The following is a 26877-nucleotide window of genomic DNA, read 5'->3' as shown; positions in this document are numbered from 1 at the left end:
TATTTTTTTTTTCACTCTCTTGGTGTGAAATAATCCAAATTACATCTCATCAGGATCTCCCTCCCTTAGACTCACAGTTTGGCATTTCTGGTGTTCTATATGATGCACCCTGCCCTTCCCCCCGCCCCCTACACACACAAAAGTGTGGCAGGCATCTCTAAATTCACATGTCTCTAAAAAGGCTCCTGAGATGCAGCATCCACGAAAGCTCATTCTGGCTGTCCACACTTCATTTCCCAACTACTCAGGACTAAGCCTTCCTCCTCCTCCTCCTCCTCCTTCTCCTCTTCTCCCTCCTCCTCTTCCCTCTTCCTCCTCCTCTCAGTCTCCCCTCCCTCTCAGGGACACGTCACACCAGTCATCAGATCTCACCATCTGTACCTTCAGCATATGACCAGTCTGACCATTCACATATCTCCTGCTAGCTCTGCCCCACTGCCAGCGCTGGTCCCCAGTCACTGCAGCCGACTCTGTCTGAACCAATCTCTACTTTTGCCCTTGACCTCCTATGGTCTATTTCTGACCCAATTGCCAAGGTAATTCTTCACAAAGTTAGGTCATGTCTCTCTTTCCTCCACTGACCCAGACCCCATACCTCCCAGATATTCATAAAAATAGCACCATTATGAAGATCCGCTCCCCCCAGGATATCACAAAAGCACCATTCATCGTCTTTGTCTGTTCCCAGTAGATCCTTGCATGCCACACAGCAGCAGCCTGTATCAGGCTAGCCAAACTCCCTGTGTGGCCTCATTTCTGCCCCTGATTCCAGAAATGGTACTTCCCAGTCCCCTGTACGACGGATCCATTGTTGACCAAGTCTTATTTGTTTATTTTTTTCTTACTAAGCCTTCCCTCACCACCCCCTCTTTTGTTTCTCAGACTAAATGGAGATGTGTATCCTCATGAGAATATAACGAATCCAACAAGGATAAGGGAGTCTGGGGTTGTTTTGCTTGTTGCTTTGTTGAGCACCAGATACCACATATCAGAAGCTATCAGTATTTTGAATAAATTCGTCAGACCCATCCATTCTCAATACAATTTAATAAATGCCATTCCTGGGATGACAACTGCCCTGCCCACACATCCGGATAAAACCAGTCCTTGTCTTCCTATTGTCATTCCCACCAGAAAGAAAAAACATCTACTGATCCTAGATTGGCCTTCTAAGGAGCTGGGCCCCTGCAGAGGAGATGCTAAGTTTTGGGGCAGAAAACATGCCACCCCCCAGCAAGATGAGCCACATTTAAAATTTCTATCTAAGTCACAGTCCACTCTTTCCCTTATCCAAAATGCTTAGAACCAGATATGTTCGAATTTCAGCTTTCGAATTTTTTGAATATCTGCATATTCGTAATGAGACATCTTAGGTCTGGGACCTAAGTCTCTCCAAGAAACAGTTGACAGTCACTGTGACTCCCATGTGAGCAGCTCAATGGTCACTTTGCACACATCCTGCACAGAAATCCTGGAGACAATGTTAAACACTTTTTGGCATGCTTGGCTGGACTGTGACCGGTGAGTCATCTGGGATAACACCCAGATGTTCTTATTTGTGACATCCCACTGGTGCTTGAGGATTCAGGTTTTGGATTTTATGAATAAATATGCTCAGCCTGCCTTGATTTAGTTTCTGAGCATCCAGAAACAAGCATGGCTCGTGCACACCCTTCCCAAGGCTGTGCTAGGGTTAGCCCTTCTTGGTTATGGGAGACTTGCCATTAAAGTCTGTGCAGATCAAGAAAAAAAATGCAAACAAATGACTGTACCATTTGCATGGCTGTCGATCAGGAGAATGAAGACAAAGCACTCCCCCTGCCCCGACATTACCTCAGGTCGAAGGGGTCCTCTGCATTGCCTTTCCCTTTCAGGCTGGGCTGGAAGGTGCAAAAGCTAAAGCAATAGAGAAATCATTTCATCAGCAGAAGAAACACTATCAGAACCAGTAGTTTCTACATGCCCCGTCCACGTCCCTCGTTCATCCTGCCCTGCAGTGCTAACCACCGGATGATCTGAGGTACCTACTACCCCCTTTGGCAGTCTCTTGCATCATACATGCTAGGTCCATTGATAACAACAATGGCAGAAAACGATGCTCACTGAACCAAAGGGTTTGGCAGGTCCTTTGGGGGCGGGGGGCGCTAACCACTGTACCTTTCCATGACCAACTTGACACCTACTTCTGCACATTCCTGTGTGTCCCTGTGGGCTCAAAGGTGACCTGAAGTCTCCTAGAGCATGCAGTCTGCATTACAGCTTACATTAAGCCACACTCACAGCCCCTCAAAGACCCCCTGGAAAGGCTTAGTTCCCAGGGTGCCGCAGTTGGAAGGCAGTGGGGCTGTGAGGAGATGAGACGATATGAAGGCCTTCAGATCACTATTAGGCTCATTCTTTTTTATTTTTTATTTAATTTTAATGTTATAAATGTATTCAGATTACAACTCAATTGTTATCCCATCACTTGTATCCTCCCATTCTTCCCTCCCTCCCACTTTCACCTTATTCCCTTCCCCTAGGTCTATGGCCAAAGGGGACTAGATGATCATAGGCTATCAAGTCTCATCTTGGTAGCCTGCTTATTCTTTCTTTGAGTACCATCAGGCCTCCCCACCAAGGGGAGGTCGTCAAATATGGAGCATCAGAGTTCATGTCAAAGTCAGTCCCCGCTCTCCACATAACTGTGGAGAATGTCCTGTCCATTGGGTAGATCAGAGTAGGGGTTCGATGTTTGCTATTGTATTGTCCTTGGTTAGTGCAATAGTTTGAGCAGATCCTCCTGGGCCCTGATCCACCATGGCAGACTGGGCCTGGACAATTGGACAGATAGAGCCATAGTGTTAGGCCCATTCTTAAAGGGGCCTGTGGGACCTGAGCTGCCTCCTTTTGCTCCCGTTTACTTCCCTGCCATGAGGTGATGCCTTTGCCACATGCTGTCAGCATCACGCACTGTTTGACAAGCGGCCAAAGTAACGAGGCCAACTGGTCAAGTACTGGGACTTCCAACATGTGACACCAAATAAACCAAGCCCTAATACACTGGCTATCTCAAACACGCCGTTAGAGTGCCAGAACAGAACCTCCCCAGCACAGAGGAGGACGTGAGGCAAATTGAGCACCATGAGTCTGCTCAACCCATTAAGGTGATAAGAGTTACCCAGACTCTTTTAGAAGGCCACCGATCCAAATGGAGGTGTCCCAGGAAGCCACAAACATGTGCACCATTTTCCTCCATTCAAGTCCCGAGTCCTGGATGTGGCCACCAGAAAAGCAAAGCTGGAAGCTCCCTAGGTCAGAGGTCACCTGCTCCCCAACCTCCGTGTGCTCTGCTGGTGACCAGGAAGGACCCTGCCCTTCTCTCTGCCTAGTTTTTCCACGGACCTGTCCATTTCTCTGTGACTTCAGTAACAATAGAAATAAATAACTCTGCATATTAAAATTTTAAACACTGGCTGGCGTTGCTTAGATTGATTCATCTACTTGAAGAAGGAAAGGAGCTGAAGTGAGACAGCAGGCTTCTTTAAAAAGATGCTTGGGCGAGCAAGTGGGAATCAGGGTTTCAGAGTTCTTTCCAGTGAAGTACGAAGTTGGGATGACTAAAATTGGCATTTGGAATCCAAAAGAAAGATTAATCCCCCCCCCCCTCACACACACACAAAAGGACTTGGAAAATTGGAAAATACAGCCAAAATATTCTGGCAGGTCCATTATATGGCAGCTTCTTAAAAAGCCTGTGTCAGGGTGGCTTTCCCCCTTCAGTCACTACCCCTCCCCCAAATGAAGCTCCTCTGTTTTTATTTGTACTTTGTTCCAGATGTCAGAAAGTTCTTCCCTGTACTTCACCTAAATTCTCCTCGCTGTGGGTTACATACACTTTTTTTCAGAATAGAGCTGGGAAGTCCCCATTTCTATGTTAAGGGTTTAAGGATGTTTCTTGGAAAAGAGAATTTGTCAGTCCTTACCTTTTGAAAGCTTTACTCCGGTCGCTGTTGTAGAAGACAAGGAGCTGGGAATGCCCGTTTCGGAAGAACATCTCCAGGGCCATATCCTACGCAGAGAAACTACTTTATTACAAATGATGACTCCGGAGCAGAGGTGCTCCTGGCTGGCAGAGCGGGCGGCAGTTTGCCATGTGGGTTACTACTAATGGTTAGTGCAGACGTCTCTCTCTAGCTGTGAGAACCTTGGTGACAGATAAGTGGGACTCTGATAAATGGTAAAGCGGGCGGGGGTGGGGAGGGGGAAGGCCACAGGTGACATCTGCAGATGAAACAGGAAGTGAAGGCTTCATCTGCAAGATGGGTGAAGCGCATGCTCAGTTGTGCATGTCAAGTTGAATGACATCTCTGGGTCGTGGACTTGGTTTCCTGAAGCAGGAATCACCTCACCAGAAACCCTCAGAAGCTATAGGGTAGGGCTGATTCTCCGTCTGAGCATCATGGCATGTTCATGTGTAGACATGAGACGATGGGGTGCTTACCATACCCATGCTGCTAAGCTGTCCTCATGTGGCCACACACTGCAATGCCTGACTAAGGCCTACATGATTTTCTCACCTTTTCCTTTAGCTGTTTCCTGTCCTTTCTCCTTCCCTCTCCCTCTTCTATTCCAAGCTATGCCTTTAACAGACTTGGAATAAGGAATGCCACAATTCCAGATGTGGGCATCAGGGAGGGAGAACTCCCAGGGTTAGACTGAGACCTGGACACGCCAGGCTTGAATCTGGGCTTATGCACATAGCACTAAACACCACTTGATTCTCCTGGTGGCCAGTAAGTTCTCCTAGCCCAGTTATCCCAGCAGGAGGGGTATTTATATAGGCAACTTCAAGCCCTTTTCTACCAAGACATATACGAACATGGGTTGCTTTTCTCTACAAAGAGAAACATAAGCAATGAGGAGGCAGATGGTGGAATCCAATGCCTAAGGCTTACCCAGGTCCTTTGAGTGACAGGCTCTAACGCTCCTGGGAGAAGCCCAGCCTAGATAATAAATGCTTCTCCTGCAGCCACTCTGCCCCTGGGAGACACGGATGCCCTCCCACCTCTGACCTCTATAACCACCCAGAAAACAACCCTGGAAGCCATCACTATTTTGGGGGGAAGGAGGAAACACAAGGCAGCACTAAGAAAGAGGTATATAAAACCTGCGAGACCAGCATAGAGGCCTAGGAAAGGACCAAACATACTGTGTGTCCGACATGTGCTCAGTGCTGTATTTGCCATGTGGAAAATGTGAGGCATGGCTGCCTGTGACTAGAGGGTGAGGTGGCCTGGAGAAGTGATCAAGGGAGCTTAGGACCAGCCACCTTGCCTGGAATCTTCCTTGTGGGGACTTCTGCCATACTCTGCCTCCTCACTTCCTTCTTTGCTTTTGAAGAGAGCTTAGAGTCAGGAAAAATAAGAAGCAAAATGTTCAGGCAAAAGCAGCAACAGTGGAGGAGAAGGACTCAGTAGAGGCACAGACTCTGGTCTGCAGTGTAGCTGGAACTCCCTAGAATTTACTCTCTTGAAAGGTCCTCCTGAGCTTCAGCTTTATAGAAAAATGAGGCTCCTGCAGGAGGCTTACACGAATTAAAATTGTTCCACACACCCTAAAAGAAGCCACAGATCCGAGGACCCCTTAGTAGGTCCTTCCAAGTCAAACAGTGTCCCTTCCTGCTCTTGGGGTTTATCCCAGAACCTGCAGAGAGGGATGAGCCCTGGCCCTTTCCTCCTACGAGGCTCTCCATTCCCTGTGCCCTGATGCCCGAGAGGCAGCCTTGCCCTTATTGACGTCAGACTGAAGGAGGTAAGTTGAGGTGTAGGCCACTGGGGCCCAGAGCTCTTCCTCCTGCCTATGACACAGGTGATGCTTCTAACTGGGATGTTCTGTGCCGAAAGTGGTGCAGGGGCTCATGGCTGAATTCATTCCCTTACAGGATCCTCCATCTCTGCTTAGCACATAGGAAGCCATTGTAGGCCGTGGAGACGATCTGGGAGATACATCATAGAGGTCAGGTTTCAGGTCCCTAAATTGCCTGACCTGGGAGATGATGAGAAGCTTAGCTAGGCAATTTCTGGGAGGAAGTCAGGAGAGGGGACTGGTGACGTGTGTTCAGGATGCCTCTGGGTCACCAGCTCTCTACGATGCCCCAAATTCGTAAATCTTCAGCGCAGTTTTGTATCATAGGGAAAAGGCCAATTCCTAGAAGACGCAGCGAGCAAGAATAGCCTGAGAGTTAATGGCCTGGCTGGAGAGCCTGTTGTGGTTGCTGCCAGAGTTCCAAGTCCACTGGGGACCAGATGATGCACAGGGAAATGAAGCTCATGGTCTTTCTATAAGAGTCCTGGGCTGTATATAGGAGCCACGAGAGATGACAGAAATGCATCTCTGATGGCAGCTGGTTCACCTGTGTCATGATAAGCAAACCACCTCCTTACACCCTGGGTGGGTCAGAGCCCCCTCAACTAACCTGCAGGAGAAAGCGGGCCTGCCGGAGCTCCCGGAGGTCGCTGTAGGCATGGCGCTGGCAGGAGTAATGGTCAGAGGACCTGTCTTTGCTGCACATGTTGAAAATGAAGGGATCACTGATGCTGAAAAGGAAACAAGATATGTGGTGCACCCATGTGAACATCCATAGCAGAAAGTGAAGACAGGCTCCTCTCCTGGCCCCACACTGGACGGGGGGGGGGGGGGGGGGCTGTAGTTATGCCAACTGCTCTGTTGGCCTCCACTGACATGACAAACTAAGTGCCTTCCCAGACCCACTCTACTCTGCCCTTGAAGAGTAGGGATAATGCTAGTCTTATCCAGGTAGAGTCATGTTGATCCAGAATGCAGAGGCTGGGTATATGAGAAAACTCCCAGGGTTCAGAAGTCTGCAAATTTGTTACACCACATGGCTCTTCAGTGCTTTAGACCCACTTTCTCCAAATTCTGTATCTTTAGTGGTCCTGGAAGCTCTTCAGATAGACCACCCAGAGTTGTTGGGTGTGTCATGAGATAGTGGTCTACTGAAGACAACATGGTGTAATCACATGGCTGAATGAACTAACTGGATGCTGGAACCCACTTGGCTTGCAAGGTCCAGGCTTGGTTCAGTGAAGGAGACTGATCACCTAAATTCTCCAAGGCTGGGCCTTAGAGGTCCAACCAACATCCTACCAAAGAACAGAGCTGAGACATGTGTGACCTGAGTCCCACCTCTTGCAACATGGAGGGTAGCCTCTGGGACATAGAAGGTGGCCCAGAAGGCTTTCCATCAAAAGGTTCAGAATGAGCCTGCCTTAGAAAGGAATGAAGAGGGCAGAAAACCTTAGATCTGTCCAAATACTTGTTCCCGAAGAGGAGAACATTCTGTGTACTTGAGTCACTGGTGCACCTTGAGGTGAGGCGGGGGGTGGGGGGAGGAAGGGGAGAGCTTTCGGCACCCACTCAGGGTCTTGAGAAGTAAAATTAACTTCCTTTATAGCCAGATCTATTTATAAACAGCTAGGCCCTGTGTTCATTTTTTCTACATTTCTTTACATTTTATTTTATCTTAAATTGTGTCTAGACCATTACAAACTTTCTGAGCATTCTGATAAAATTCCCCTTTGAGATAAGTGCCACATGCCCCAACACATCAAAGCTAAAGAAATTCCTGTTCTGACCACAGGCCTAGAGAGGCCAGAGGTGAAGGAATCCTGATCAAGGTGGGGGTATGTGGAGGAGACTCCTCCTGGTGCTAGTTCCCAGAGGAGCCCCGTGTCGCCATTCTGTAGCTGAGAAGGGTCTGGCTGTCACAGACCTGGTGGGAGTTTCTAGTCTAGTCAGTGGAGGACTAGGTTCCATATTATGAAGAGCTTTGACCTTCGTGTCTAATTGATGGCTCCTGTAGGACAGGGTGCATCGCTGTAGGGCTAATAAAAAAGAAAATGTGGTTTTGGTTTTGGAAGCCTTGGCCTGGAACCTGCTGCTGGCTGAGGCCTCTTGTGCATTACTAAAGCTACTACTGCTGGGTCTAAGTTGAGCTGTTTCTAAATATTTCTGACTTTGGTGATAAGTCTACCCTTCCACCCTTCCAGGCCAAGCTCTGGTGGGAGTGATAACACTTAATCTTTTTGCGCCCCACAGTGCCCTGCTATGAGACCCTAGCTCGGTTACAGAGCTAGCCAGCATCTCCTTGCTAGCAGTTTCTGTGCCCTCACCTTCCCCTGAGGATGCCATGGTTTTGGGTAGAGTTGTGACTTCCTAGAGAGTTGTGGTTATGTCACAGTGTGACTTTGTTTGAAAGTGGCATATTTATAGAAGCCATCTAGTGAAAGTCACCGGAGTGGGCTCTACTCCAATACAACTGAAGATTTCAAAAAGGAGAGATTATGTGAAGACATGAGGGGAAGACAGTCATGTAGCTGGTGGGGTATGTCTATGTACAAGCTAAAGAGTCCCAAGGATTGCCCAGACACCAGAAGCTGAGAGGAAAGGAAGGCTTTGAGAAGCTGAGAAAGTAGGTTCCTGCTGATACCTTGATTCATCCTTTTAGCTTGTAAGGCCAAGTAACTATAAAATTCTGTGGTTCTTTTGGGTCACCTAAACTTTTTTTTTTTTTTTGGTTTTTCGAGACAGGGTTTCTCTATGTAGCTTTGGCTGTCCTGGACTTGCTTTGTAGACAAGGCTGGCCTCGAACTCACAGCGATCTGCCTGCCTCTGCCTCCTGAGTGCTGGGATTAAAGGCATACGCCACCACGCCCGGCACTGGGTCACCTAATTCTTGACAGCCCCAATAAACTAACACAGCCACTAACAGTTCTACCAGGGAGGGAGCCCAGTATAGCTAGAAGCCAAGCCTCTCAAGAGCATCTTCGCATGAGCCTAGTCACCAACAGGTTCACGTTACTCTTGGGCTTTATTGGGGATATTTTTATGGTGTGTCAGTGAGCCTCTCCCAAGGTCTAATGTTCAGCTGTGCTCAACTCAATGGCTTTTAAAGAAGCATTCAGGGTTGACTCTGTTTTATTTTTAACAGGCTTATTTATGTATCTTCCTTAGTCTCCATGGTCAAAGTAAGACCTAATCCCCATTGATCTGACATGATCTGTGAGCCTGGTTGGGAAAGCTGTTTCTCTAGTAGTGCCAATACTTTCTCAGGCTATAGACAAGATCTCGGGTGGGGGCAGGGCAGGGCAGGGGGGAGCGGAAGAGAAGAGGGGGTGTGACTGTCTGATTAGCAAACAGTTCCTTGGGGGTGACTAAAAATACCCAGGCAATTCCCTGGAGGTACCCCAAGTTGTTTGCACTCTGCCTGCATTCTAGAAAAGTATGTTTCCAGACAAGGGAAGTCACTCTTGCCATTATAAATCAAACGCCCGACCACTGGGCTTCTACTACAAGTGCAGAGATAGACAACTTGATGATTAAAACAAAGTGTAGGTGATCAATAGCATCTTAGCTAAAGCCAGTTCAATCCAAGCCTAGGTGGAGCTTGAAACGATGGGTTGTGCATGTCATTACGTGGGCAATGCTGAGCAACTGGAAAGAGCAGAGGAGCAGAGAGCTTCCATCAGCGTCGAAAGGCCAGCCTGCAGACCCAGTGTCTGTATTGATTAGTATCAATAAAACATGAGCAAGGAGATGGGATGAGTGTGCCAAGTATTAATTATGCTCCTCCAGCGTTGGAAAGTCATCAAAGATTTGCCACAATGGAGGAGGTTTTGGTACAAATAAAAGATGGAAATGAGCAGAGAGGACATCACTAAGTATAATAAAGCAAATTTCAACCCTAATCTAAACAGGGTGGTCTGCCATGCACTCTTCTGCATACTCTTTAACCCTGGCTTACTGATACAAGCTGGAAGTCGTGACAGCCGGGAGTTAAAATTCGTACTACTGAGAGGTCAAGACTGAATTCTTTGCCAACATCTGAAAACAATGGCTTTCAAAGTATGGTCCCTGGTGACTAGTAGAATCAGCCTGACCCAGGAGCTGGCAAAATATCAGACACTAGAAGATCCTACTGAAATAGAAACAAGGGAAAAAGGCAGAGCCCAGAAGTCTGTGTTCTAACGATCCTCTCTGGGTGACTTTGGAGTAAGCCACTTTGAAAGTCAACAGGCCAAGAAGCTGCTGTGTCACCACAGGAACCTTTGCAGACTGCAGTGGAAAACCTCTCCATCTATTAAGAGCAAGGACCATGAGAAAACACACAACTCGACAACCTGCAAAAAGCCTTTAAGTTTGATGTTGAGCAGTTGTCTTTCATGAGCACAGAGTGCTCAGTAGGAAAGAGCTGAACCCCAAAAGACCAAACATCTGTCGCTAAGAGGGGCCTTAAGATGTCCTGCTACTAGTTGGGATAAAGGTGGGAGACTCCACTTTCTTTCCTCATTTGGTTGTTTTGGGCTATTTTCTTGAGATAGGATTCTCACTTATAGCCCTTGCTGGCCTCAAGTTTGGCATCTTCCTGCCTCGGCCTCTTGAGTGTTGGGATAACACTTGTGCCACCCTACATGGGTAATGGCTGAGAAAGGCCTATCAATACCTTGCCCGTGTTAGATCTTAGCCACATCCTCAGGCACCTCCCCCTTACCACAGCAGTGCCAGGATGTCTCTCAACTATGGCTGCAGAAGTGGCCCCCCTCAACCCCAGTATCATGGGTGTTCCATTCTGGAGTGATAGTGTGATCCAACCTCTTTTCCAACATGTCTGCATTGCCTGCGGCACTTGAGTACCTCAGGCAGCAGCCACTGTCTCATATAGAATGATGGGCAGCCAGCCAGTTGTTGAATGTGTACCCTGGTATGATTGAAGTCTGTTATCCAAATAACCTGAGGGACGGTCTCCCAGTGTTATGACACATTGCCTGGCGGGGAGACATACAGGGCAGTCATGTTGTTGCCTAGCCCAGAGGCCGGCTAGGAGAATGATGACCATGACTTTTGTTTCATCCCGTGGCTCTAAGCCCACAATAAACAATAGGAGAAGGAAAGAGGGGGAACCAACCGGAAGGAGACAGGGCTTGGGGAAATCTGCTGGGGAAAGTGGAGCACTCACTTGGATAAGCAGTGGCGGGTGCAGTAGACATCACCTGTGGGAGACAGAGTAAAGTTCTCACAGATGTAAAAGTGCTGCTGGCCAAAGAGCAGGATCCCTTCTGAGACCAGGTGGCCCTGCACCATCACCAGGGGGAGCTTCTGAGACACCTGGAGGGAGACAGGGTACCAGAGTCAGACTGTATGCCTGTGACACATCCCCATAATTCTTATGAAGGACAGGGGCTAGCGACCAGCCACCTACAGGACACTTGGAGGTGGCAGTGGTAGTGGCTTGCAAGAATGACAGGCTACACTATCCCAACCACAACCTGTGTGGCACATTTATAACTCAGTACCCTGTGTAATCTTAAATCGACCTACTGACACTACCACGCTGCTCAAGCCATCCGGGTGACATTTTTAAAAACATATTTCTTTTTTTTTTTTTTTTGAGATTATAATTATGCCATTTCTTATATTTTCTCCGCCCCCCCCTCCGCCAACCCCTCTGTTTTATCCCTTCTTGCTTTTTAAAATTCCAGGCCTATATTGCCATTAATTGTTGTTACATCCATAGATGTACATGTATATGCATATATACTCCTGAATACTATGTGCTTAGTCTGTATAGTGTTACCTGTATTATGTTTTCAGGGATGACCACTTGGTATTGGATAACCAGTTGGTGTGCTCTTCCCTGAGGGAGACTATTTCTGCTGCCCTCAGCATGCCCTAATTGCCTGCAGTTCTTTGTGTAGGATTAAGGCCTCCTGTGCTTTCTCCTACCCACGTTAGTGTGTCTTATTCTTGTCTTCATTCAGCTCATGTTATATGGCCACTATAAGGAGACATGTTTTACTTGGGACAAACACAATTCCAGGGTCTATCTGGCAATAGCCAATGAGTGGCCGAGGCAGGACTAGAACACAGGCACGTTCAGAACAAGTGCAAGCCTGCCACTGCTGTCTCTGTAAAGCCAAGGCATGTGTACGTCCAGGATGCTCACTGGCCATGCAGACACTCGCTCCTGGCCTGCAGCCCACACTCCTTCACTGACAGAGAGCACCTGGGACAGGAGCATGGCAGTTCCCAGCGACAACTTGCCCTCAGCCGCAGGTCAATATGGAGTCATGAGGCTAGGGCCCCTTTGCCTCAGTTCAGAGCCACTGCTTGGGTGTGATCAGCTTTGTGCCACGACTGTGCCAAGTCAACTCTGACTTTCTCACTCCAAAATACTTCTCCACATGGAGATCCTAGGGATTTCTTCCTAGGGATTCCGACCTGTGACAACTACTCAGATTCCAGCATGAATAGAGAAATGATGAATGGAAACTAAAGGGATGAAGAATAAGGCCAAGGTCAGTATTTTCTCAAAGTGTTTCCATCCTTACAAAATGCAGAATGAAAGGGAGGTGTGGCACATCCTGTAGTGCCAGTGTGAAGGTGCAGGGGTGAAGGTAAAAGCTGAACGTTGCACATACATGTAAAGTACTAAAGCCTGAGGAAGGTGTGTGTGTGTGTGTGTGTGTGTGTGTGTGTGTGTGTGTGTGTGTGTGTATGTATGTACTAAAGGCTGACTAAGGCATGCACTGTATTCCCAGCTGCTTAGGAAGCTGAGGCAGGAGGATTAGTTGAGAGGTTTGTTTAGCTGAGGCAGGAGGATTAGTTGAGAGGTTTGTTTGAAGCCAGCCTAGACCACAAATGAGAATCTCATCTCTAAAACTAGATAAGTTTTTAGAGAATAAGTAAGTCTTGCCACAGTCGCCAGTGCTGTGGTTGCTCCAGCAAAATCCACCCTGAGGCTCAGTTCCCACCAACACAGCCTGAGCTGGTGAGGCATTTGGGAAAGGCAATTAGAACTTTACTGGAGAGATGGCTCAGAGATTAAGAGCACTGGCTGCCCTTCCAAAGGTCATGGGTTCAATTCCCATCAACTACATGGTGGCTCACAACCATCTATAATGAGATCTGGTGCCCTCTTCTGCCATGCAGGTACACATGCAGCTATATACGTAATAAACAAATATTAAAATAGATAAATTTTAGGAAGGGCTTTACAACAGATCAGTTTGCCGTTTGGTGAATTCAGTGCTTTGCTTTGGAGGAGCCAGGGCACTGTGCTGTTGGGATGGTTCATTTCACAGGGAGCTCATGAGGACAAGAGGGAAGCCAGGCAAGGAATCAGCAATGTTTGCACCCCAAAGACCTTCTGAGTGCAAGTCGGGCTTTTTTGACACTGCTTTTGTTTTCACATAAGCACCATATTTCCCCATCACCTTCCTACAGCTAGTCTTTTCCTTGAGCAGCCCACTTGAGGGCCCCTTCCTGACTGCCTCTTGTAGACTCATCTGACTTTCACTAAGAGTAACAGACAGTTCCAATGCAGTGTAGTTGACCAGTCTTCCGTGGATTCACATGCCTTCGTATATTTGGCATACACAGTGCTGTGACAGCCACCCTCATTGCAGGTGGCACTTTGAATTGATGGATACAGCTCAGCTAAGGAATAAAGTTCTAGGGACCAGACCAGAGTCCTAGCGTGAGGGTGTTTTAAATTCTCACAGCCATTGCCAGTTGCTCCCTTGCAAAGTGGCACCAGACTTATACCTTGCCAGCATGGTTAGGAGGGTGCTAAAACTCACATCCAGTTTGACTGTATTTCCTGAGGATTCAAAGTTTAATGCCCATTGTGAGGTTTGAGGGTATAAAAGAGGGGCTCTTTGCAAGTGGGTTTCTAAATATATAAATAACTTCATCAGGGCTGAGTCTTTAAGACTGAGTGCTGACTTTAAAAGGAGATCAGAAGATACACACACATTCACACATACTCCCTGTATCTTGACACATGATACCCTATGTTACCCTGAGAATCTGCCATCCAGAAGATAATCACTCCATACAGGCCTTCAGCCATCCAGCCCCATATACCTAAAGAAACCTCTTTTCTTTATTAAAGCTACCGAGCCTTAAGTCCTTTAGTACAGTATCACAGACTAATCACAGAATGTTATGTCAGGCCAGCTAAACTTTTTTTCTTGTATCCTTCACAGGTGAAATTCAGAGGTCCCAGCCTCAAGTTCATAAGTTGATATGCGAAGCCACAGTACCAAGCCTGGCATAGGCACTCTCAGAACCTCTCCCCTCCCCTCAGCACCACCTCCATTAAGACTTCCACAGTTCCTGCAGTGGGGCTTCATGCCACATGCCACGGTCTGATCCGTTGCATCCCTTTGGGGAGCCTTAAGTAACAACCAGAATAAACCAAACCACAAGAAAAAATGTCTGAAGAGAGCTGGGTTAATAGCTTAAAAATTGATTCTGTTAGAAAAGAGATGGCATTTTAAAAACTAGAAAATGAGCCCAAGTGAACTATTACCTGCTCTTCCATTTAAATTAGCCCTGGGAGGGCTCCATCCGTGTTTACTCATGACTAAGAAATCCCTCATGGCTCGACGCTATCGATCACTTCAGACAAGGGAACTTTTGCTTCTCCCGGAGAACTTCTTAAAGACCTGCTAGATGATGTATGGTCATTCCCAGTGGGTGGATAACTAAGAAAGTAAATACACCTCCATCTGCGGATGATGGCCAACAGGTTGTCTGGAAAGCTAGGGAGGCTGGAGATGAAACATGAAGGGCAACAGCAGCTAGAGTCACCGGGCGGCAGCTTAGAAGAGCACGTGGCCTACCCACAGGGCTTCCGTGGTGTGGCCTACCCGCAGGGCTTCCATGGTGCGTCTGGAAGGGCAAGGCTGACTGTACATCTTTGGAAGCTGTCTGTGGCATCATTAGTCTACACTCTGGTGCAGCATTCAGGTCCGAAGATGGAAAAGCTGAAGCCCAGGGAGGTCACCGGAGGCAACTGTCACTAGAGCTGCCCATGTGCCTATTGTCTCTCTGCCATTTGTGAGCACATGAACTATGTACCTCCTTCTCATGTCCTCGGTGCATGCTATGAGGAGCAGCAAACGAATCAGGTACAATCCTCCCTTGGTGTCCCTGGGGATGCTCGCAGAACTTCTGTCCACTTTAACCAAATTCTACAGATACCTGAGTCCCTTCTAGCTCCCCATTTCTTTAAATCATCTTTAGATGATTTATAATGCTTAATATAATGCCAGGACTCTCTACACTGCTGTATTGTCTGGGGTAGAGTGGAGGGATTAAAGCCTGCAAGAGCTCAGTACAGGCACAATGCTTCAAAATACTTTTTTTTTTTTATTCACAGGTGGTTGTTGAATCCATTGACATAGCATCTGAAGGTATAAGAGTTCGATTATATTCTTGATTTTCACACACACAAAAAAAGATTGCTGATAAAAACTAAATTAAAACTATCAAAAAGGGAGATAGATTGCACAACTCCTTTTTATGTTAATTCTCATGCACTCTGGTATCTACTTTTTCTAAGTGGATCGCAATTACTTACAGCGTCAGCCACGCCAGTAATGAGAGAAAAGGGTCCTAAAGCAATGTAGAGGTTCTGCTGTTTTTGCCTGAGTGCAGAGACGACACAGCAATAATGCAAAAGAAGCATAGTGCTGGCTCTCCTTAAGAACTTCTCTCTCCCAGACAAGGAGCAGGGATGCCCCCTGCCTGCCTGGCTGTGCCACTTCCACAGTAGGCAGCTGAGTCAAGCCTCCCTCCTTTCTCTGCAGGCTCTGGGAGCAGGTGGAAAGACCATGACTTTGACTTTGGCAGAGTTGCCTGCTCCAATAATGTGAAACATGCCACAAGTCCCAAAGGCGGCTCAAAGCTCAGTTCCTGCGCTGTCATCACTAAGGGTATATTCCTTAGCACTTGATTGGCAGCATGGCTAGTCAGGATCTCTGGGTGTTATAAACTTGGACTTGAGGGTCTATTGAGATCTGAAACATTCCAAGGGCTCCTGTGGGAAAGGCTTGTTGGTCAGCTGGTACATGGAATGATCAAGAGGCGACTGGATCATGAGGGCTCTGCCTGAGGAATGTACTAGCCCACCGATGGACTTGCCACATCATGCCTTATTAAGATGGGACCTAGTCAGAGACAGTGAGTCGCTTTGGGTCTTTCCTTGAAGAATATAGCTTTTCCTGGCTGTTCACTTTCTCTCTCTGCTTTCTACTCTCCAAACAGTGAGCAATTGACCCTGCCACCATGATGTTCTCCCTTAACTCAGACCCAAAGCAGCAGAGCCCCAAAACTCTGGGAACTATAAACTAAAATAAACCTTTCTTCTTTCTAGTTGTTTTCCTCAAGTGTTTTGTCACAGTGACAAAAAAGCTAACTAATAGGCATTTACTGGAAACAGTAGTACAAGGAAGAGTCATCAAGGCTGCCTGCAGCACAAACTTTGTATTCCCAGGCTGAATTCCTAAAAGTTTCAGTTCAGCAGGGGCAGAGTTGAGGCTTCGAAATAGCATCTTGAGGACACACTTAGAAGATTCTGGTGCAGATGACCCGAAGAACACACACGAAGCTGAGGCAAGGCCAGCAGTTCAGGCAAGAGCCAACTGATTCATCTGATTTAAACATATTGCTTGGCATTCACTTGTCCATTTGTTCCTTCATTTATCTTTACACGGCAGTGTTAGCGAGGGCCCCGCCCACTGGAAACACAGAAGGAATAGAATCACACTTTCAAAAGGTTTACGGTCTAACTGCACCTTCCACACAGCAAGGGTGGGGAAGGACAGGCTTTTGAAACAGAAGTAAAGTGTATCTTTTGCAAAGGCTGCATGAGAGAAAGTAATTCACAAGGAGGTGACCCCAAGACTGGGTTAGGCTGTGTGTGTGTGTGTGTGTGTGTGTGTGTGTGTGTGTGTGTGTGCACATGCATGCATGTGAAGTATCTCCGTGTAATTAGCTAAAAGGCCAGCCGTGTGTGTGCATATATGTATGTGTGCATGTATGTGAGCTTATGTATGCATAGAAATGAAGAAGGTAAGTTATAGGTCAACTGAAGGATCACCTTGTGTAAAACGTACGTTACAGGGGGCCTCAGAAGGCATTATTAATCAGGGATGACATGGGCAACTGTGCTTTTAACCAAGTCCTGATGACTCACTGGAAAAAGGAAGTTTGGGAACAACAAAGTCAATACCGCTGTTAACCTCCTGCAAGCAGCTTTAGTTAAAAGCACCCAGGAAGAGCCTGTGAGAGATGCTATCCAGAGCCAAAACATCTCCCTTTGAGCTGCCTACCATGGTCAAAGTCACATTTTTACATTTAGTTTGTATGCTAAAAATAATAATAATAATAATAATAAAGATTCAGTTGTTTAAGTTGTCATGCAATCAAAGAGAATAACACACAGCAAAAAGAAACCAGCCCTGGAATTCTGAGTCAAACAGATCCAGAAGCTGAATGGGAGGATATGAGATTCTGTGCTCAGGGCGCAGTGACTGACGGGCCCACAATTAACATGCATTACATCCACCACACCAACGGCCAATGGAGCTGTTTGCAGGGAAACCGTGCTGAGGTTCTGGGAATCATTAATCAATGATGCAACAGCAGCTCTGAGTAAAGGAATAATTACCTTCCCAGGTATTGCCGGAGGCAATGAGAGCTCAGTTGATCACACAAGGAAATGAACTCTGCTGGTGCCACTCTGGAGCTGTGACATCCCTTGCCCCCCACCCCCACCCCGGGTAGATCCTGCAACTCCGAAAGTCTCAGCAGAAGGAAGGTGTGCCCTGGGGTCTCCAGGGACAAAAATATAGGGTCCTGAGGCAGCAGAGGGGTGGGGGCAGGGATACACTGTCATGTCCTGTCCAAGGAGGTTTTTATTTAGAAATTCAGAAAATGTGTGAGGCCTGGTGCCTTGTGAAGACATGGATAAACTTTCTCTACATTTGCTTAAGTGGGTTCATATGTCAAAGATACCTGCACTCAGCCCTCCTCAGACTCTAGTTCCATGTTTGACAAAAGCAATGGGCGACCGAGGACAGCGTCACAACGGACCAGGGATAAGACCATGCAAGAGCAGCAATAAGGTGAACACACACAAGGGGCCAGGCCATGGCAGACTAGAGATAAAGCCACAGTTAACCACGTATTAAGGACACGGTGGACTAGGGATAAGACTCGGGTAGACCAGGGATGAGATCATTATAAATCACAGCGAAGGCCACAATGGACCAGGAATATGTGACCTATGCAGCAGGCATCAAGCCCAACCAAGGAAACACATTCGCAAAGCACCAATGCTCAGCTAGGGGAGAGCATCATCTTGTACAGGTGTCTGCATCCAGTTCCACGTTGCCAATATTGGATTTCCTTCTCCCCCCACCCCCATCCTCTTCCCGCAGGCACAAGGACACAAATAGTGAGAGTTAACTGGTTCAGTTACTTCACTCCTTTCTGCCCCTGCTGGGATTTAAGCACATTACTCAGACCCCCGCTGCTGCAGCCAAAGGCATTGTGACAGCTTCCTGCTGTGTGACAGGGAAGCTAAGGAGCTGGAAGTTTAAGTAAAATGCCAGGTAGGATGACATCCCCTCCCCCCCCCATGCCCCCCCACCTCCCCACTGCTTGTCCTGCCTCTGGATGGGAAAGGCAGTCAGATCCTAGTCTACCCAAATGAGACCCTAATAAACCTGTCACTGGGTGGTACATGTTCCTGGAAACCCATGCAATGGCAAAAACAAGGCTCTCAGACACAGGAAATGTGTCAAGGATTCCTGTTGGCTCTGACAGGTTGGAGCTGGGACTCCTCTGGGCCAGACCTAGAAACCTCAGAGTTTGACCTCAGTTGTGGTCAAGAAAGGCTGGACACCCCCACCCCCGTGACCTGACCCTAATGGTCTTGGAAGAATAAGGACACTTGGATGTCTAATAGAAGTTTTCCCAGAAGTTGAAGATCAGCATTATGTGGGTATGGTGTGCAGGGATAAAGCCAGTGTACCCATGTAACAGGTACAATGGTATCCAGTGTAACAGGCTGTAGTTCGAAGACATCCCCTGAGATCTCAGTGCCACACATCAGCTAGGCTAGATAGTTGCTCTGAAGGGGCCTGACTTCTAGATATCTTCCTGGATCATCTGGTGAGGCCAAGATGAGCCCTGAGTCCAGCCTAGAAGAGTCCCACAGAGAATAACAACAGAAGAGAAGACAGAGGCTGGATGAGGCAGAGGCAGAGAGGTTCACTAGTAAGAAAGGTTTGACACACACTGGTTGCCAGCCAGGAAGATGGAGAGAAAGGACCACAGGGTGAGGGATGCAGGCCTTTCCCAAGAAGCTGAAGATGCCTCAGCTGACAAGCCATCAAGCCTCAGACATAGTCTGGCAGCATCTGAATGAACCTGGAAAGGGATGCAATCCCAGGCCCTCCTGAAGGCTCCACAGCTGTGTCAGCATCCCTGAGCTAAGGGACTCTCCCAGAACCAGCTGAGGACCAGTGCTGGGTTCACTAAGTTTGTCCATTTGTTAGATGGCAATGGCAAACTAATCCACAGCATTGCAGGGTTGAGCATCTTCCATTTAGCTGTTTTGTTTAATCTTGCTTTACTTTTTTTTTTTCTGTTTCTCATGTGCCGGAGTTAGGAGTCTGTGTTGCCACACCCAGCTGCACGGCTCTCCTCTTGCCAAAACACTGAGAAGAACTGGAAACAGTGTGAAGCCGACGTCCCTTTCCCATGAGCAAAGTGGGGAGAAGCTGGCACTTGTCTTTATTTCCCAGTGTCTGCCCTTCTCACCATGCACAGGGAGAGCAGCACTCCTGGCCGCTGACCTCCAGGGTTGGTAACAAATCTCAGGCCCCAGTCATGAAAAAAGAAAAGAAAAAAACAACAAACAAAACACCAACTGTCCCCAGGCATTGCAAAATATCCATCAGGGAGGAAACTGACCCCTCCCCCAGCATTGCTGCTTTATATAATCAATCCCTTTAGTATGCTTCTGTAGAAAACCCAGGCCTCCCAGCCCTCATCACTTAAGGTGTTTACCTATTATTCATTTGCCTTTGTGAGCTTGCTAATATGTTGGTAGATGCCAACTGTTAGCAATTAGTCCTCAGTTATGGGTCATGGTGAGTGTGTGTGTGTGTGTGTGTGTGTGTGTGTGTGTGTGTGTGTGTGTGTGTGTGTTTGTGTGTGTTGGGTACTTGGGGTCAGGTGTCAACATTCGCAATGACAGAGGTAGGCAAATGAAGGTAGTTTTGGGTGTTGGCAGCAATGGTCGGAGTTAAAGCAGGAGGCAGTAGAGAGCAAAAAAACAAAACAAAACAAAACAAAAAACCCCAAAAAACAAAACAAACAAAAAACAGACACACCAGCTCTCAGGTTCTAGAGCAAGGAACGGATAAGATTAGCTGCAAAGTTGGTTACAAGGTCAAGATAAGTAGAGTGCTACAGGTAGATAAGCCTTTATGATACCAAAGCCATTAGCTTGGTACAATAAGATCCCAGAAGCACCCTGGGACTGGTGCCTGTGCATGTAGAATGCTTGCTGAAAGGTCACTACCAGCCAGTGTGGCCAGGCATTTCAAACCAGTCTTCTCATTCCAGTCCTGGGAAAGACCAATCCAGCTTTAAAATCCCTAGGAGTCCCTGCAAGGATCCTGTCCCTAAGAAATGTGCTGCAGTTCCTGAGACTTGCACGTGCCCACCCCCATCCCTCTAGATTGTCATCTGTTCCCAGAAACTCAGACTAGTCACTTAGGAGGCTCCAGTTAGATCTACTCTCACTTGCTCAGGGGCAGCCGGGACACCAGGCTCATGCACTCATCTCTTTACAGTTTCCTCCTTGTCCCCTCCTGTTTAGATAGATTACCTCATTTGCCTATACCCCTATGGAAGGACCTAGCTTATACTCAAGACTTGATGCCCACAGGTTTTTTGCAAAGGGAGGAGAATAGTCTTTCTTGAGCATCGCCCATGTGCCCCATTCTCAGTTGGTCTCCTCTGCTATCCCATCTAAACCTAGCCAGAACTGTATGAAGTGCATGCTAACAGCTCCACAGGAAAGGTGAGAAAGCGGGTCCACAAAGGCTAGCTGGGGACTGTTCAGCATGTGGCCAGAAGAGATTTGAGCTTTATTCTTAGACACATGCTTCATCTTCCATTCTGTTTTAGTGGTTTGGATGAGTATCAGAGGTTCAGGCATCAATGCCTGGTCCCTAGGGGCGGCAATACTAGGAGATGCCTTATGCCTTCAAGAGGTAGGGCCCAGTGGGAGGTACTTAGGTTACTGGGGATGTGCCCATGAAGAGCCTAATGGAATGCCAGCCTGCATGTCTGTCTCTTCCTCTTCCTCTCTTCCTTCATCCCTTCTCTTCTTGGCCCAGATGTCAGCATGCACTCCCACCATACTGCAGACCCCAGCAGAGTTCTAAACCAATGGGGATGCTCGGGTCCTGGGCTTGAACCCTAGAACTCTGAACCGAAACACCTTTTTGTCTTTATAAGTAACCTTTCTTAATTAGCAGAAATCTGAAGATAATACACATTCCTGTGGCCATGCCTGCTCGCTCTATTCATCTTCCATATAGTAGGCAGGTGTGAACATTATTGGAGATTCCCTACATGAGCACTGACATCCCCAGTTCAGTCCTGTCGGACACTCTTAATGGATTACCGTGGCTCCACCCATGTGTTACCTTTTCTCCATCAAGAAGCTCTTGTAAAATGACTTGTCTTTCCTGGCACAATTCCAAGAAATCTTCTGAGTGCAGGCTTTCATGCAAGGCAGGGAAGAAGGTCAGTTGTGTGCAATCTACTCCCACCTCGTCTGGCCTGCTCTCAGCTTCTTCTGATGTCAGTTCATCTGCAGTAGTGAAAACTGGACACATTGTGTTGGTATGAGCCACATTATGCCACAATGGGAGACATGCAGATTGAGCCTTCGTCACTGAGAGGAACTGTGAGGCTCTGGAGTAGAAGTGGTCAGTGTGCCCTTCCACTGTTCCTTAGAATGAATATAGCTGCCTGACCTATGTGATAGTCCACACTCCTACAAGCTGGCTAAACTGTGTATGCCCAGCCCTGGCTCCTCTACAGCCATTAAATGGATGAAGGCAACATTTTTTAATCCATTGTCACTGATCAATGGAGCATCTTTCTTTAGGTCTGTCTAGGATTTGCGCCTCCTGAACGTGTTGGTTCTCTCTTCTACAAGAGTGTCGTTGCTATTTCTAGACAACAGAAGCTCTAACATCTTGTTTAAAGGAGTTGGAAATGCCATGATGCCATCGCAAACAAAAAGAACAACATACTTTTGTGCCATAGAGTACGAAGAGTGTCAGTCTCCAGTAGGTGCTCTGGGCTGGACATTGTGGTGGCATTTGTCTATATAGTCCTAATCTCATCCTCAGTTTGCAAATGAAAAAATATGAATAAGGCTTGGGGCTTTGCCCAAGACCATACGGCTATTGGATTAGAGGGAGTGTGAAGCAGGTCTCCCTAAGTACAATGTAAGATCTTTTCTGCCTCAGTATGCTTAGCTTTACTGTGCACAAAGTGACCAGATAGCTTCTGGTGTCTTTTCTGAATGTATTCGTATGTGTGATTTTTTTAACATAAGAATAAGTGTTGCGTTCACAAAAATTTCACTCAAGATTATGTAATAAGTTCCTTAACCAATTCACTTTACAGGTTTTTCAACAATTTAAACGGCATTGAATGGTATCCACTGTGTAGCTATTTGGTAATCAACAAGACCCCTGTCCTGCTCTTTAGAGACATGGTGGCTTGAGCAAGGAAAGATATGGTATTTTCTGCCATTTCTGTTAACGGCTAGATTTGTTTGCCAAGAGCCAGAACATCTGGATCCAAGCTAAGCAGATGACAGGATAGGTGTCCTCATCTTGCTCCTTCTCTATCCACGGGTCCTGAGTGCGCCCATATTTAGAGGAGGCATGCTGCTCATGACTGCAGAGCTATGGGCCATTTTCTTTGTGCCAAAGCTCAGGATTCCAATCTAGGAATCTCACATCTGGAAGGATGAAAGTGCCTGCTGCTCCCAGAGCTAGTGCTCACCAGCTTGCCCTCTAAACGGAGCTTAGTGCTGTAGGGACCGGCATCTAGGAAGGCCCATACTACTGTTTCGCAACAGGTCCATATTAGGGTCTGTGCTGGCAATATCAATGAGGCCCAGGGTTACAGATACCCACAGGGGTTCTGCTCCCCCAACTAAAAGATGAAGCAGCCCAGGGATAGATCTATGGAAATCCAGCACACACATCCTACCACCTCGCCCCTACCTCAGAGAGGTAGAGCAGGTAAGGGTGCTATGATGCTGCAGCTGGGAGCTTAAAGTATAACGAAGCCAATGGGCACATTGTCATCCTGAGTCCTGTGCCACAGTGGAACCCCAAACTCGGCCTGAGATCAGAGCCTGGCATTCTCAGCTCTGGGCTTGTGTTACAGCCGGCTGGCAGGCAGCAACCCCATCAGCAAACCTGCTACTCAGGCAGCAGGGGAGCCAGGCTAACTAGTGCAGAGATCTTGCCATCACATCAGAAGTAGCCACTGGCCACCCCTGAGATCTTGGGAAGTCACAGGCTGCAGGTGTGAGCGCAAAAGATATAATTTCACTACTCAAAAGAGGAGTCATAAGTGAAAACACAAAATTGATTCTCTCTCTCTCTCTCTCTCTCTCTCTCTCTCTCTCTCTCTCTCTCTCTCTCTCTCACACACACACACACACACACACACACACACACAGAGTAATATCTTTAGTGAGGTATTAGATGAAATCAGCAATAGGTTTAATTATTGAAGAGAAAAAAGATAAAGTTATAAACTTAATACCTTGGTTTTCAGCATTTGTCTGAGAAACATCACCCTTTCTGTCTTGGCTCTTCTGAAATAAGACCAGAGAGAGGAGAAAATAAATTTCAGACGTTGTTTGTGCCCCATTCCTTCCCCCACCAATCTCAGACAGATGTGACGGAGTGCAATTTCCTCAAGTTACTCTAGACTCTGGTACAAAAGGAAGAACGTTGCTAACTCTTACAGGTTCATGTAAAACACAAGTGTTTGTTGTTTCAGAGTGAGGGTGGAAACTGCAGCCTCCCTTAGAGTAATTACCAAAGAAGGTGCCAGGGTGGGATCAGACAGCATGTTGGCTGTCTGCATGTGGGGCCACCATGAAGAGGATCTGGGCTGGACAGCCACAGGGACCAAGTTACAGAGCCAAGCTTTGGCACTGTTGCCCACACGGTGAGCAAGATGCCGTTTCTCCTTCCCCCAAATCCTAAAAAATGTTTTAAGGAAAAATATACTATATGCTGTCAGTCATTGATGACTGTTAAAATACAAGTGTCTAGGGAGTAAATTAAATATAGTTTTCTCCTTAAGTTTTCGGGGGGCTTAGCATGGATAAAGATGCTGGGGTGACAGACTGGTACCACAATGGAATGGAATTGGGGGAGGGGGTACCCAGAATTTCAGTATTCAGAAGGCTGCCTTTCAAACTACTTTAAATTACATATGTTTGATGAGGACATGAAAAACTGTTACCAGGTTTGTTTGTTTTCCCCCCCTTTATCCACTATAAAATAACGCCAAATGACTTCTTCCCCTGAAAATGTAAAAATATGTATCTGATGACCTAGTTTTCTAAGCCTCTGGGGATTAGGGGAGAGCCAGTCCCCAGAGACTGGCCTGATCCCTCTGCCTGGGCGCTGTGTGGACTAAGTGGGTCATTAGTTTGAGCTTACAGAATTGCTGAGTTTGTGAGATTTTTTTCACTGTAAAACTTATTACAGGACTTGTTTGTGCAGTAACTAATTCCCAGCAGGACATATACCAAGTGTTCAATGGCAAAAGGCTCATGTGATGGACAATGGACTTGCAGTGATGGGTCAGGGCTTAAGTATGGCCGTTCACACATTCACCCACCCACTCATTTACCTATTCATTTAGGCTCCAGGAGGGGGAGTTATTTATTGCCCCATCCCCCCAACACCCCCAATAAATTACTTCAGTAATAAGTTTGAGGACTGTCCTGACTTATCTAGGAACATTCTGTCTTTTTGGCAAGCGGCAGCGGTGAAGGACGCATAGCCACTTTCCGGCATACTTGCCACCATACCCAGCGCTTACCTTGCACCCTCCTAGGTTCAGGGCCTCCCATGAAGGCAACCGCCTGATGCGTTTCCTCATGCGAGCTGGTCCTTCCCTCCTGTCCAATTCCCACTGGGAACAGGGTGTGGATTTTTGCACTGGGCCCCACAGTCCCAGCTCCCCAAAGAGCTGCTCCCGCATCCTGGCCCAGGCTGTGGCTGCCTTGATGCTGCCACTTTTCCACCTCTGCAAAGCAGAAATACAAGACCACGCTTAGACACGTTCCCCTTGCAGGCCTGCCTCAGATGCTCCTCCAGGTATTCCACAGCCATTATGTATAGCATCCTCTCTGGAGCAGGCCAAGAGAAGAAAGTTCTTTCTCACTCACAAGATCATTCAGACTCAGGTGAGGAAGGAGAAAACTGTGCAGCCTTTGGGCCTTCTAAGCTACTATACTGTTGGAGGAATGGGCAAGCAGCAACAGATCCCAAGGACATGGGGTCTCCATAGCCCCTGCCTTCTAAAATAATGCTTGCTCCTCCAGGAGATGTGGACTTTTCTAGCAGAGTAGGGACCAACAGTCCTGTGATGACTGCTGATTTGAGCAAGTCATATTTACCTCTGGACTTCAGAATCTACAATGATTAAATGAGACACTTGGCCTGCATGGAGTGTGCGGACCTTTACATCCTAACGTCATAGGGTTCTTGAATACGCTACAGAATTATATGTTATAGGATTAGAGATTAGTCAAAGAAAAGCAAACTTGAGTGTACATGCAAATAAGCTAACATTCATGAAGTCCTCGGCTTGTGTGTGTGGCTTTACCTCCCTATCTTTTACTGTCATGTAGTTTAAACCTTTTAACAAGCACATTGACACCCCACACTGTTTTTGTAAGCCACGCTAAGGTTTCACGCCACACCTACCAAAGAAACGCTTTAGTCTAGTTGAAACATCAGGATTAACTTCAAATGAGCTTCTGTAGTTGCTCAAATATCTGGTGGCGTTTGTCCTAAATGTTTGTTTGTCAGAAATTGGGTGGATAAATATAGTAATGGAGGCAACAGATGCTTCAAAAATTTAGCCTAAGGAGAAAGGAAATCTGAACGTGTGCTAGGCCCAGTTTTTGGCACTGGAGCTCTCTGAAGCTCAGGCAGAGGAAGTGAGTTTGGCTCTCAACCTCCACAGGGCAGGGGCAGCCCTGAAGACGCGTGGCTTGACACAGATCTTGTTTCAGAATGAGGCTTGATCAGCAGAGTGAGCTTACCCAAGACTCACCCTTCTCTCCGTGTGTCCCTTGAGCTTCAAACTCACCAGCAATCTCACGCGCGTGTGTGTTCGTGTACGTGTGTGAGAGAAAAGGAATGAGGGAGAGAAAGAGAGACTGGGAGTGGCCAAAGAGTGAAATGGTCAAGAGAGACGGGAGAGAGGAGAAGAGGGAAGGCGGGAAGGAAGAGGGAAGGAAGGAAGAAGGAGTCAGAAAGGAGAGAGGTGACAGAGGCTGGCCATGTGGGTCAAGCTCTGCCTGAAGCCTTCCTCTCCCCTGAGCTCTTTGTCACTTTATCAGTTGTACACACCAGTTAGTGTTGATGCCCTGGCCCTGGCTGCTAAAAAAAAAAAAAAAGCCATGCAAAGGCTTAACAAGACAGAGACTGGGGTAGAAATGACACAGCCCATCAGTCCCCAAGGAGTCCAAAGAAGAGCATGTATGAGGAGCATTTTAGTGGGGTGACCAGCATCTCTCAGAGTGTTTTATGAGGGGAAGGCAGGCTGAGGCACCTCTGTCCATCATAGCAAGGCCCTGATATGGGAATAGCATGGTCCAGACACAGAACAGGGAAAAAAAAAACCCAACTCTGTAGAGAAGAAAATGGACAGGGCTTGGAC

At 47.3% G+C, this 26877-nt stretch overlaps 1 protein-coding gene across 2 annotated transcripts in view; it reads right to left on the bottom strand.

Moving 5' to 3' along the window:
- WDFY4 (WDFY family member 4) overlaps positions 1 to 26877 on the bottom strand; it is a 227691-nt gene that overhangs the window by 60383 nt on the left and 140431 nt on the right. For both annotated transcript variants that reach the window (XM_084793895.1, XM_084793896.1), the window contains 7 exons: positions 25027 to 25233; positions 23731 to 23782; positions 21579 to 21760; positions 11018 to 11166; positions 6458 to 6578; positions 3966 to 4051; positions 1834 to 1896 (listed from right to left, as the gene is read on the bottom strand). In XM_084793895.1, coding sequence (XP_084650021.1) covers positions 1834 to 1896; positions 3966 to 4051; positions 6458 to 6578; positions 11018 to 11166; positions 21579 to 21760; positions 23731 to 23782; positions 25027 to 25233 — 860 coding nt within the window. The remainder of the gene's footprint in view (positions 1 to 1833; positions 1897 to 3965; positions 4052 to 6457; positions 6579 to 11017; positions 11167 to 21578; positions 21761 to 23730; positions 23783 to 25026; positions 25234 to 26877) is intronic.

Source organism: Acomys minous (genome assembly GCF_964271855.1).
Source record: "Acomys minous genome assembly, chromosome: 9".
Taxonomy (NCBI): Eukaryota; Metazoa; Chordata; class Mammalia; order Rodentia; family Muridae; genus Acomys; species Acomys minous.
This window is presented reverse-complemented; position numbering and strand designations above follow the sequence as displayed.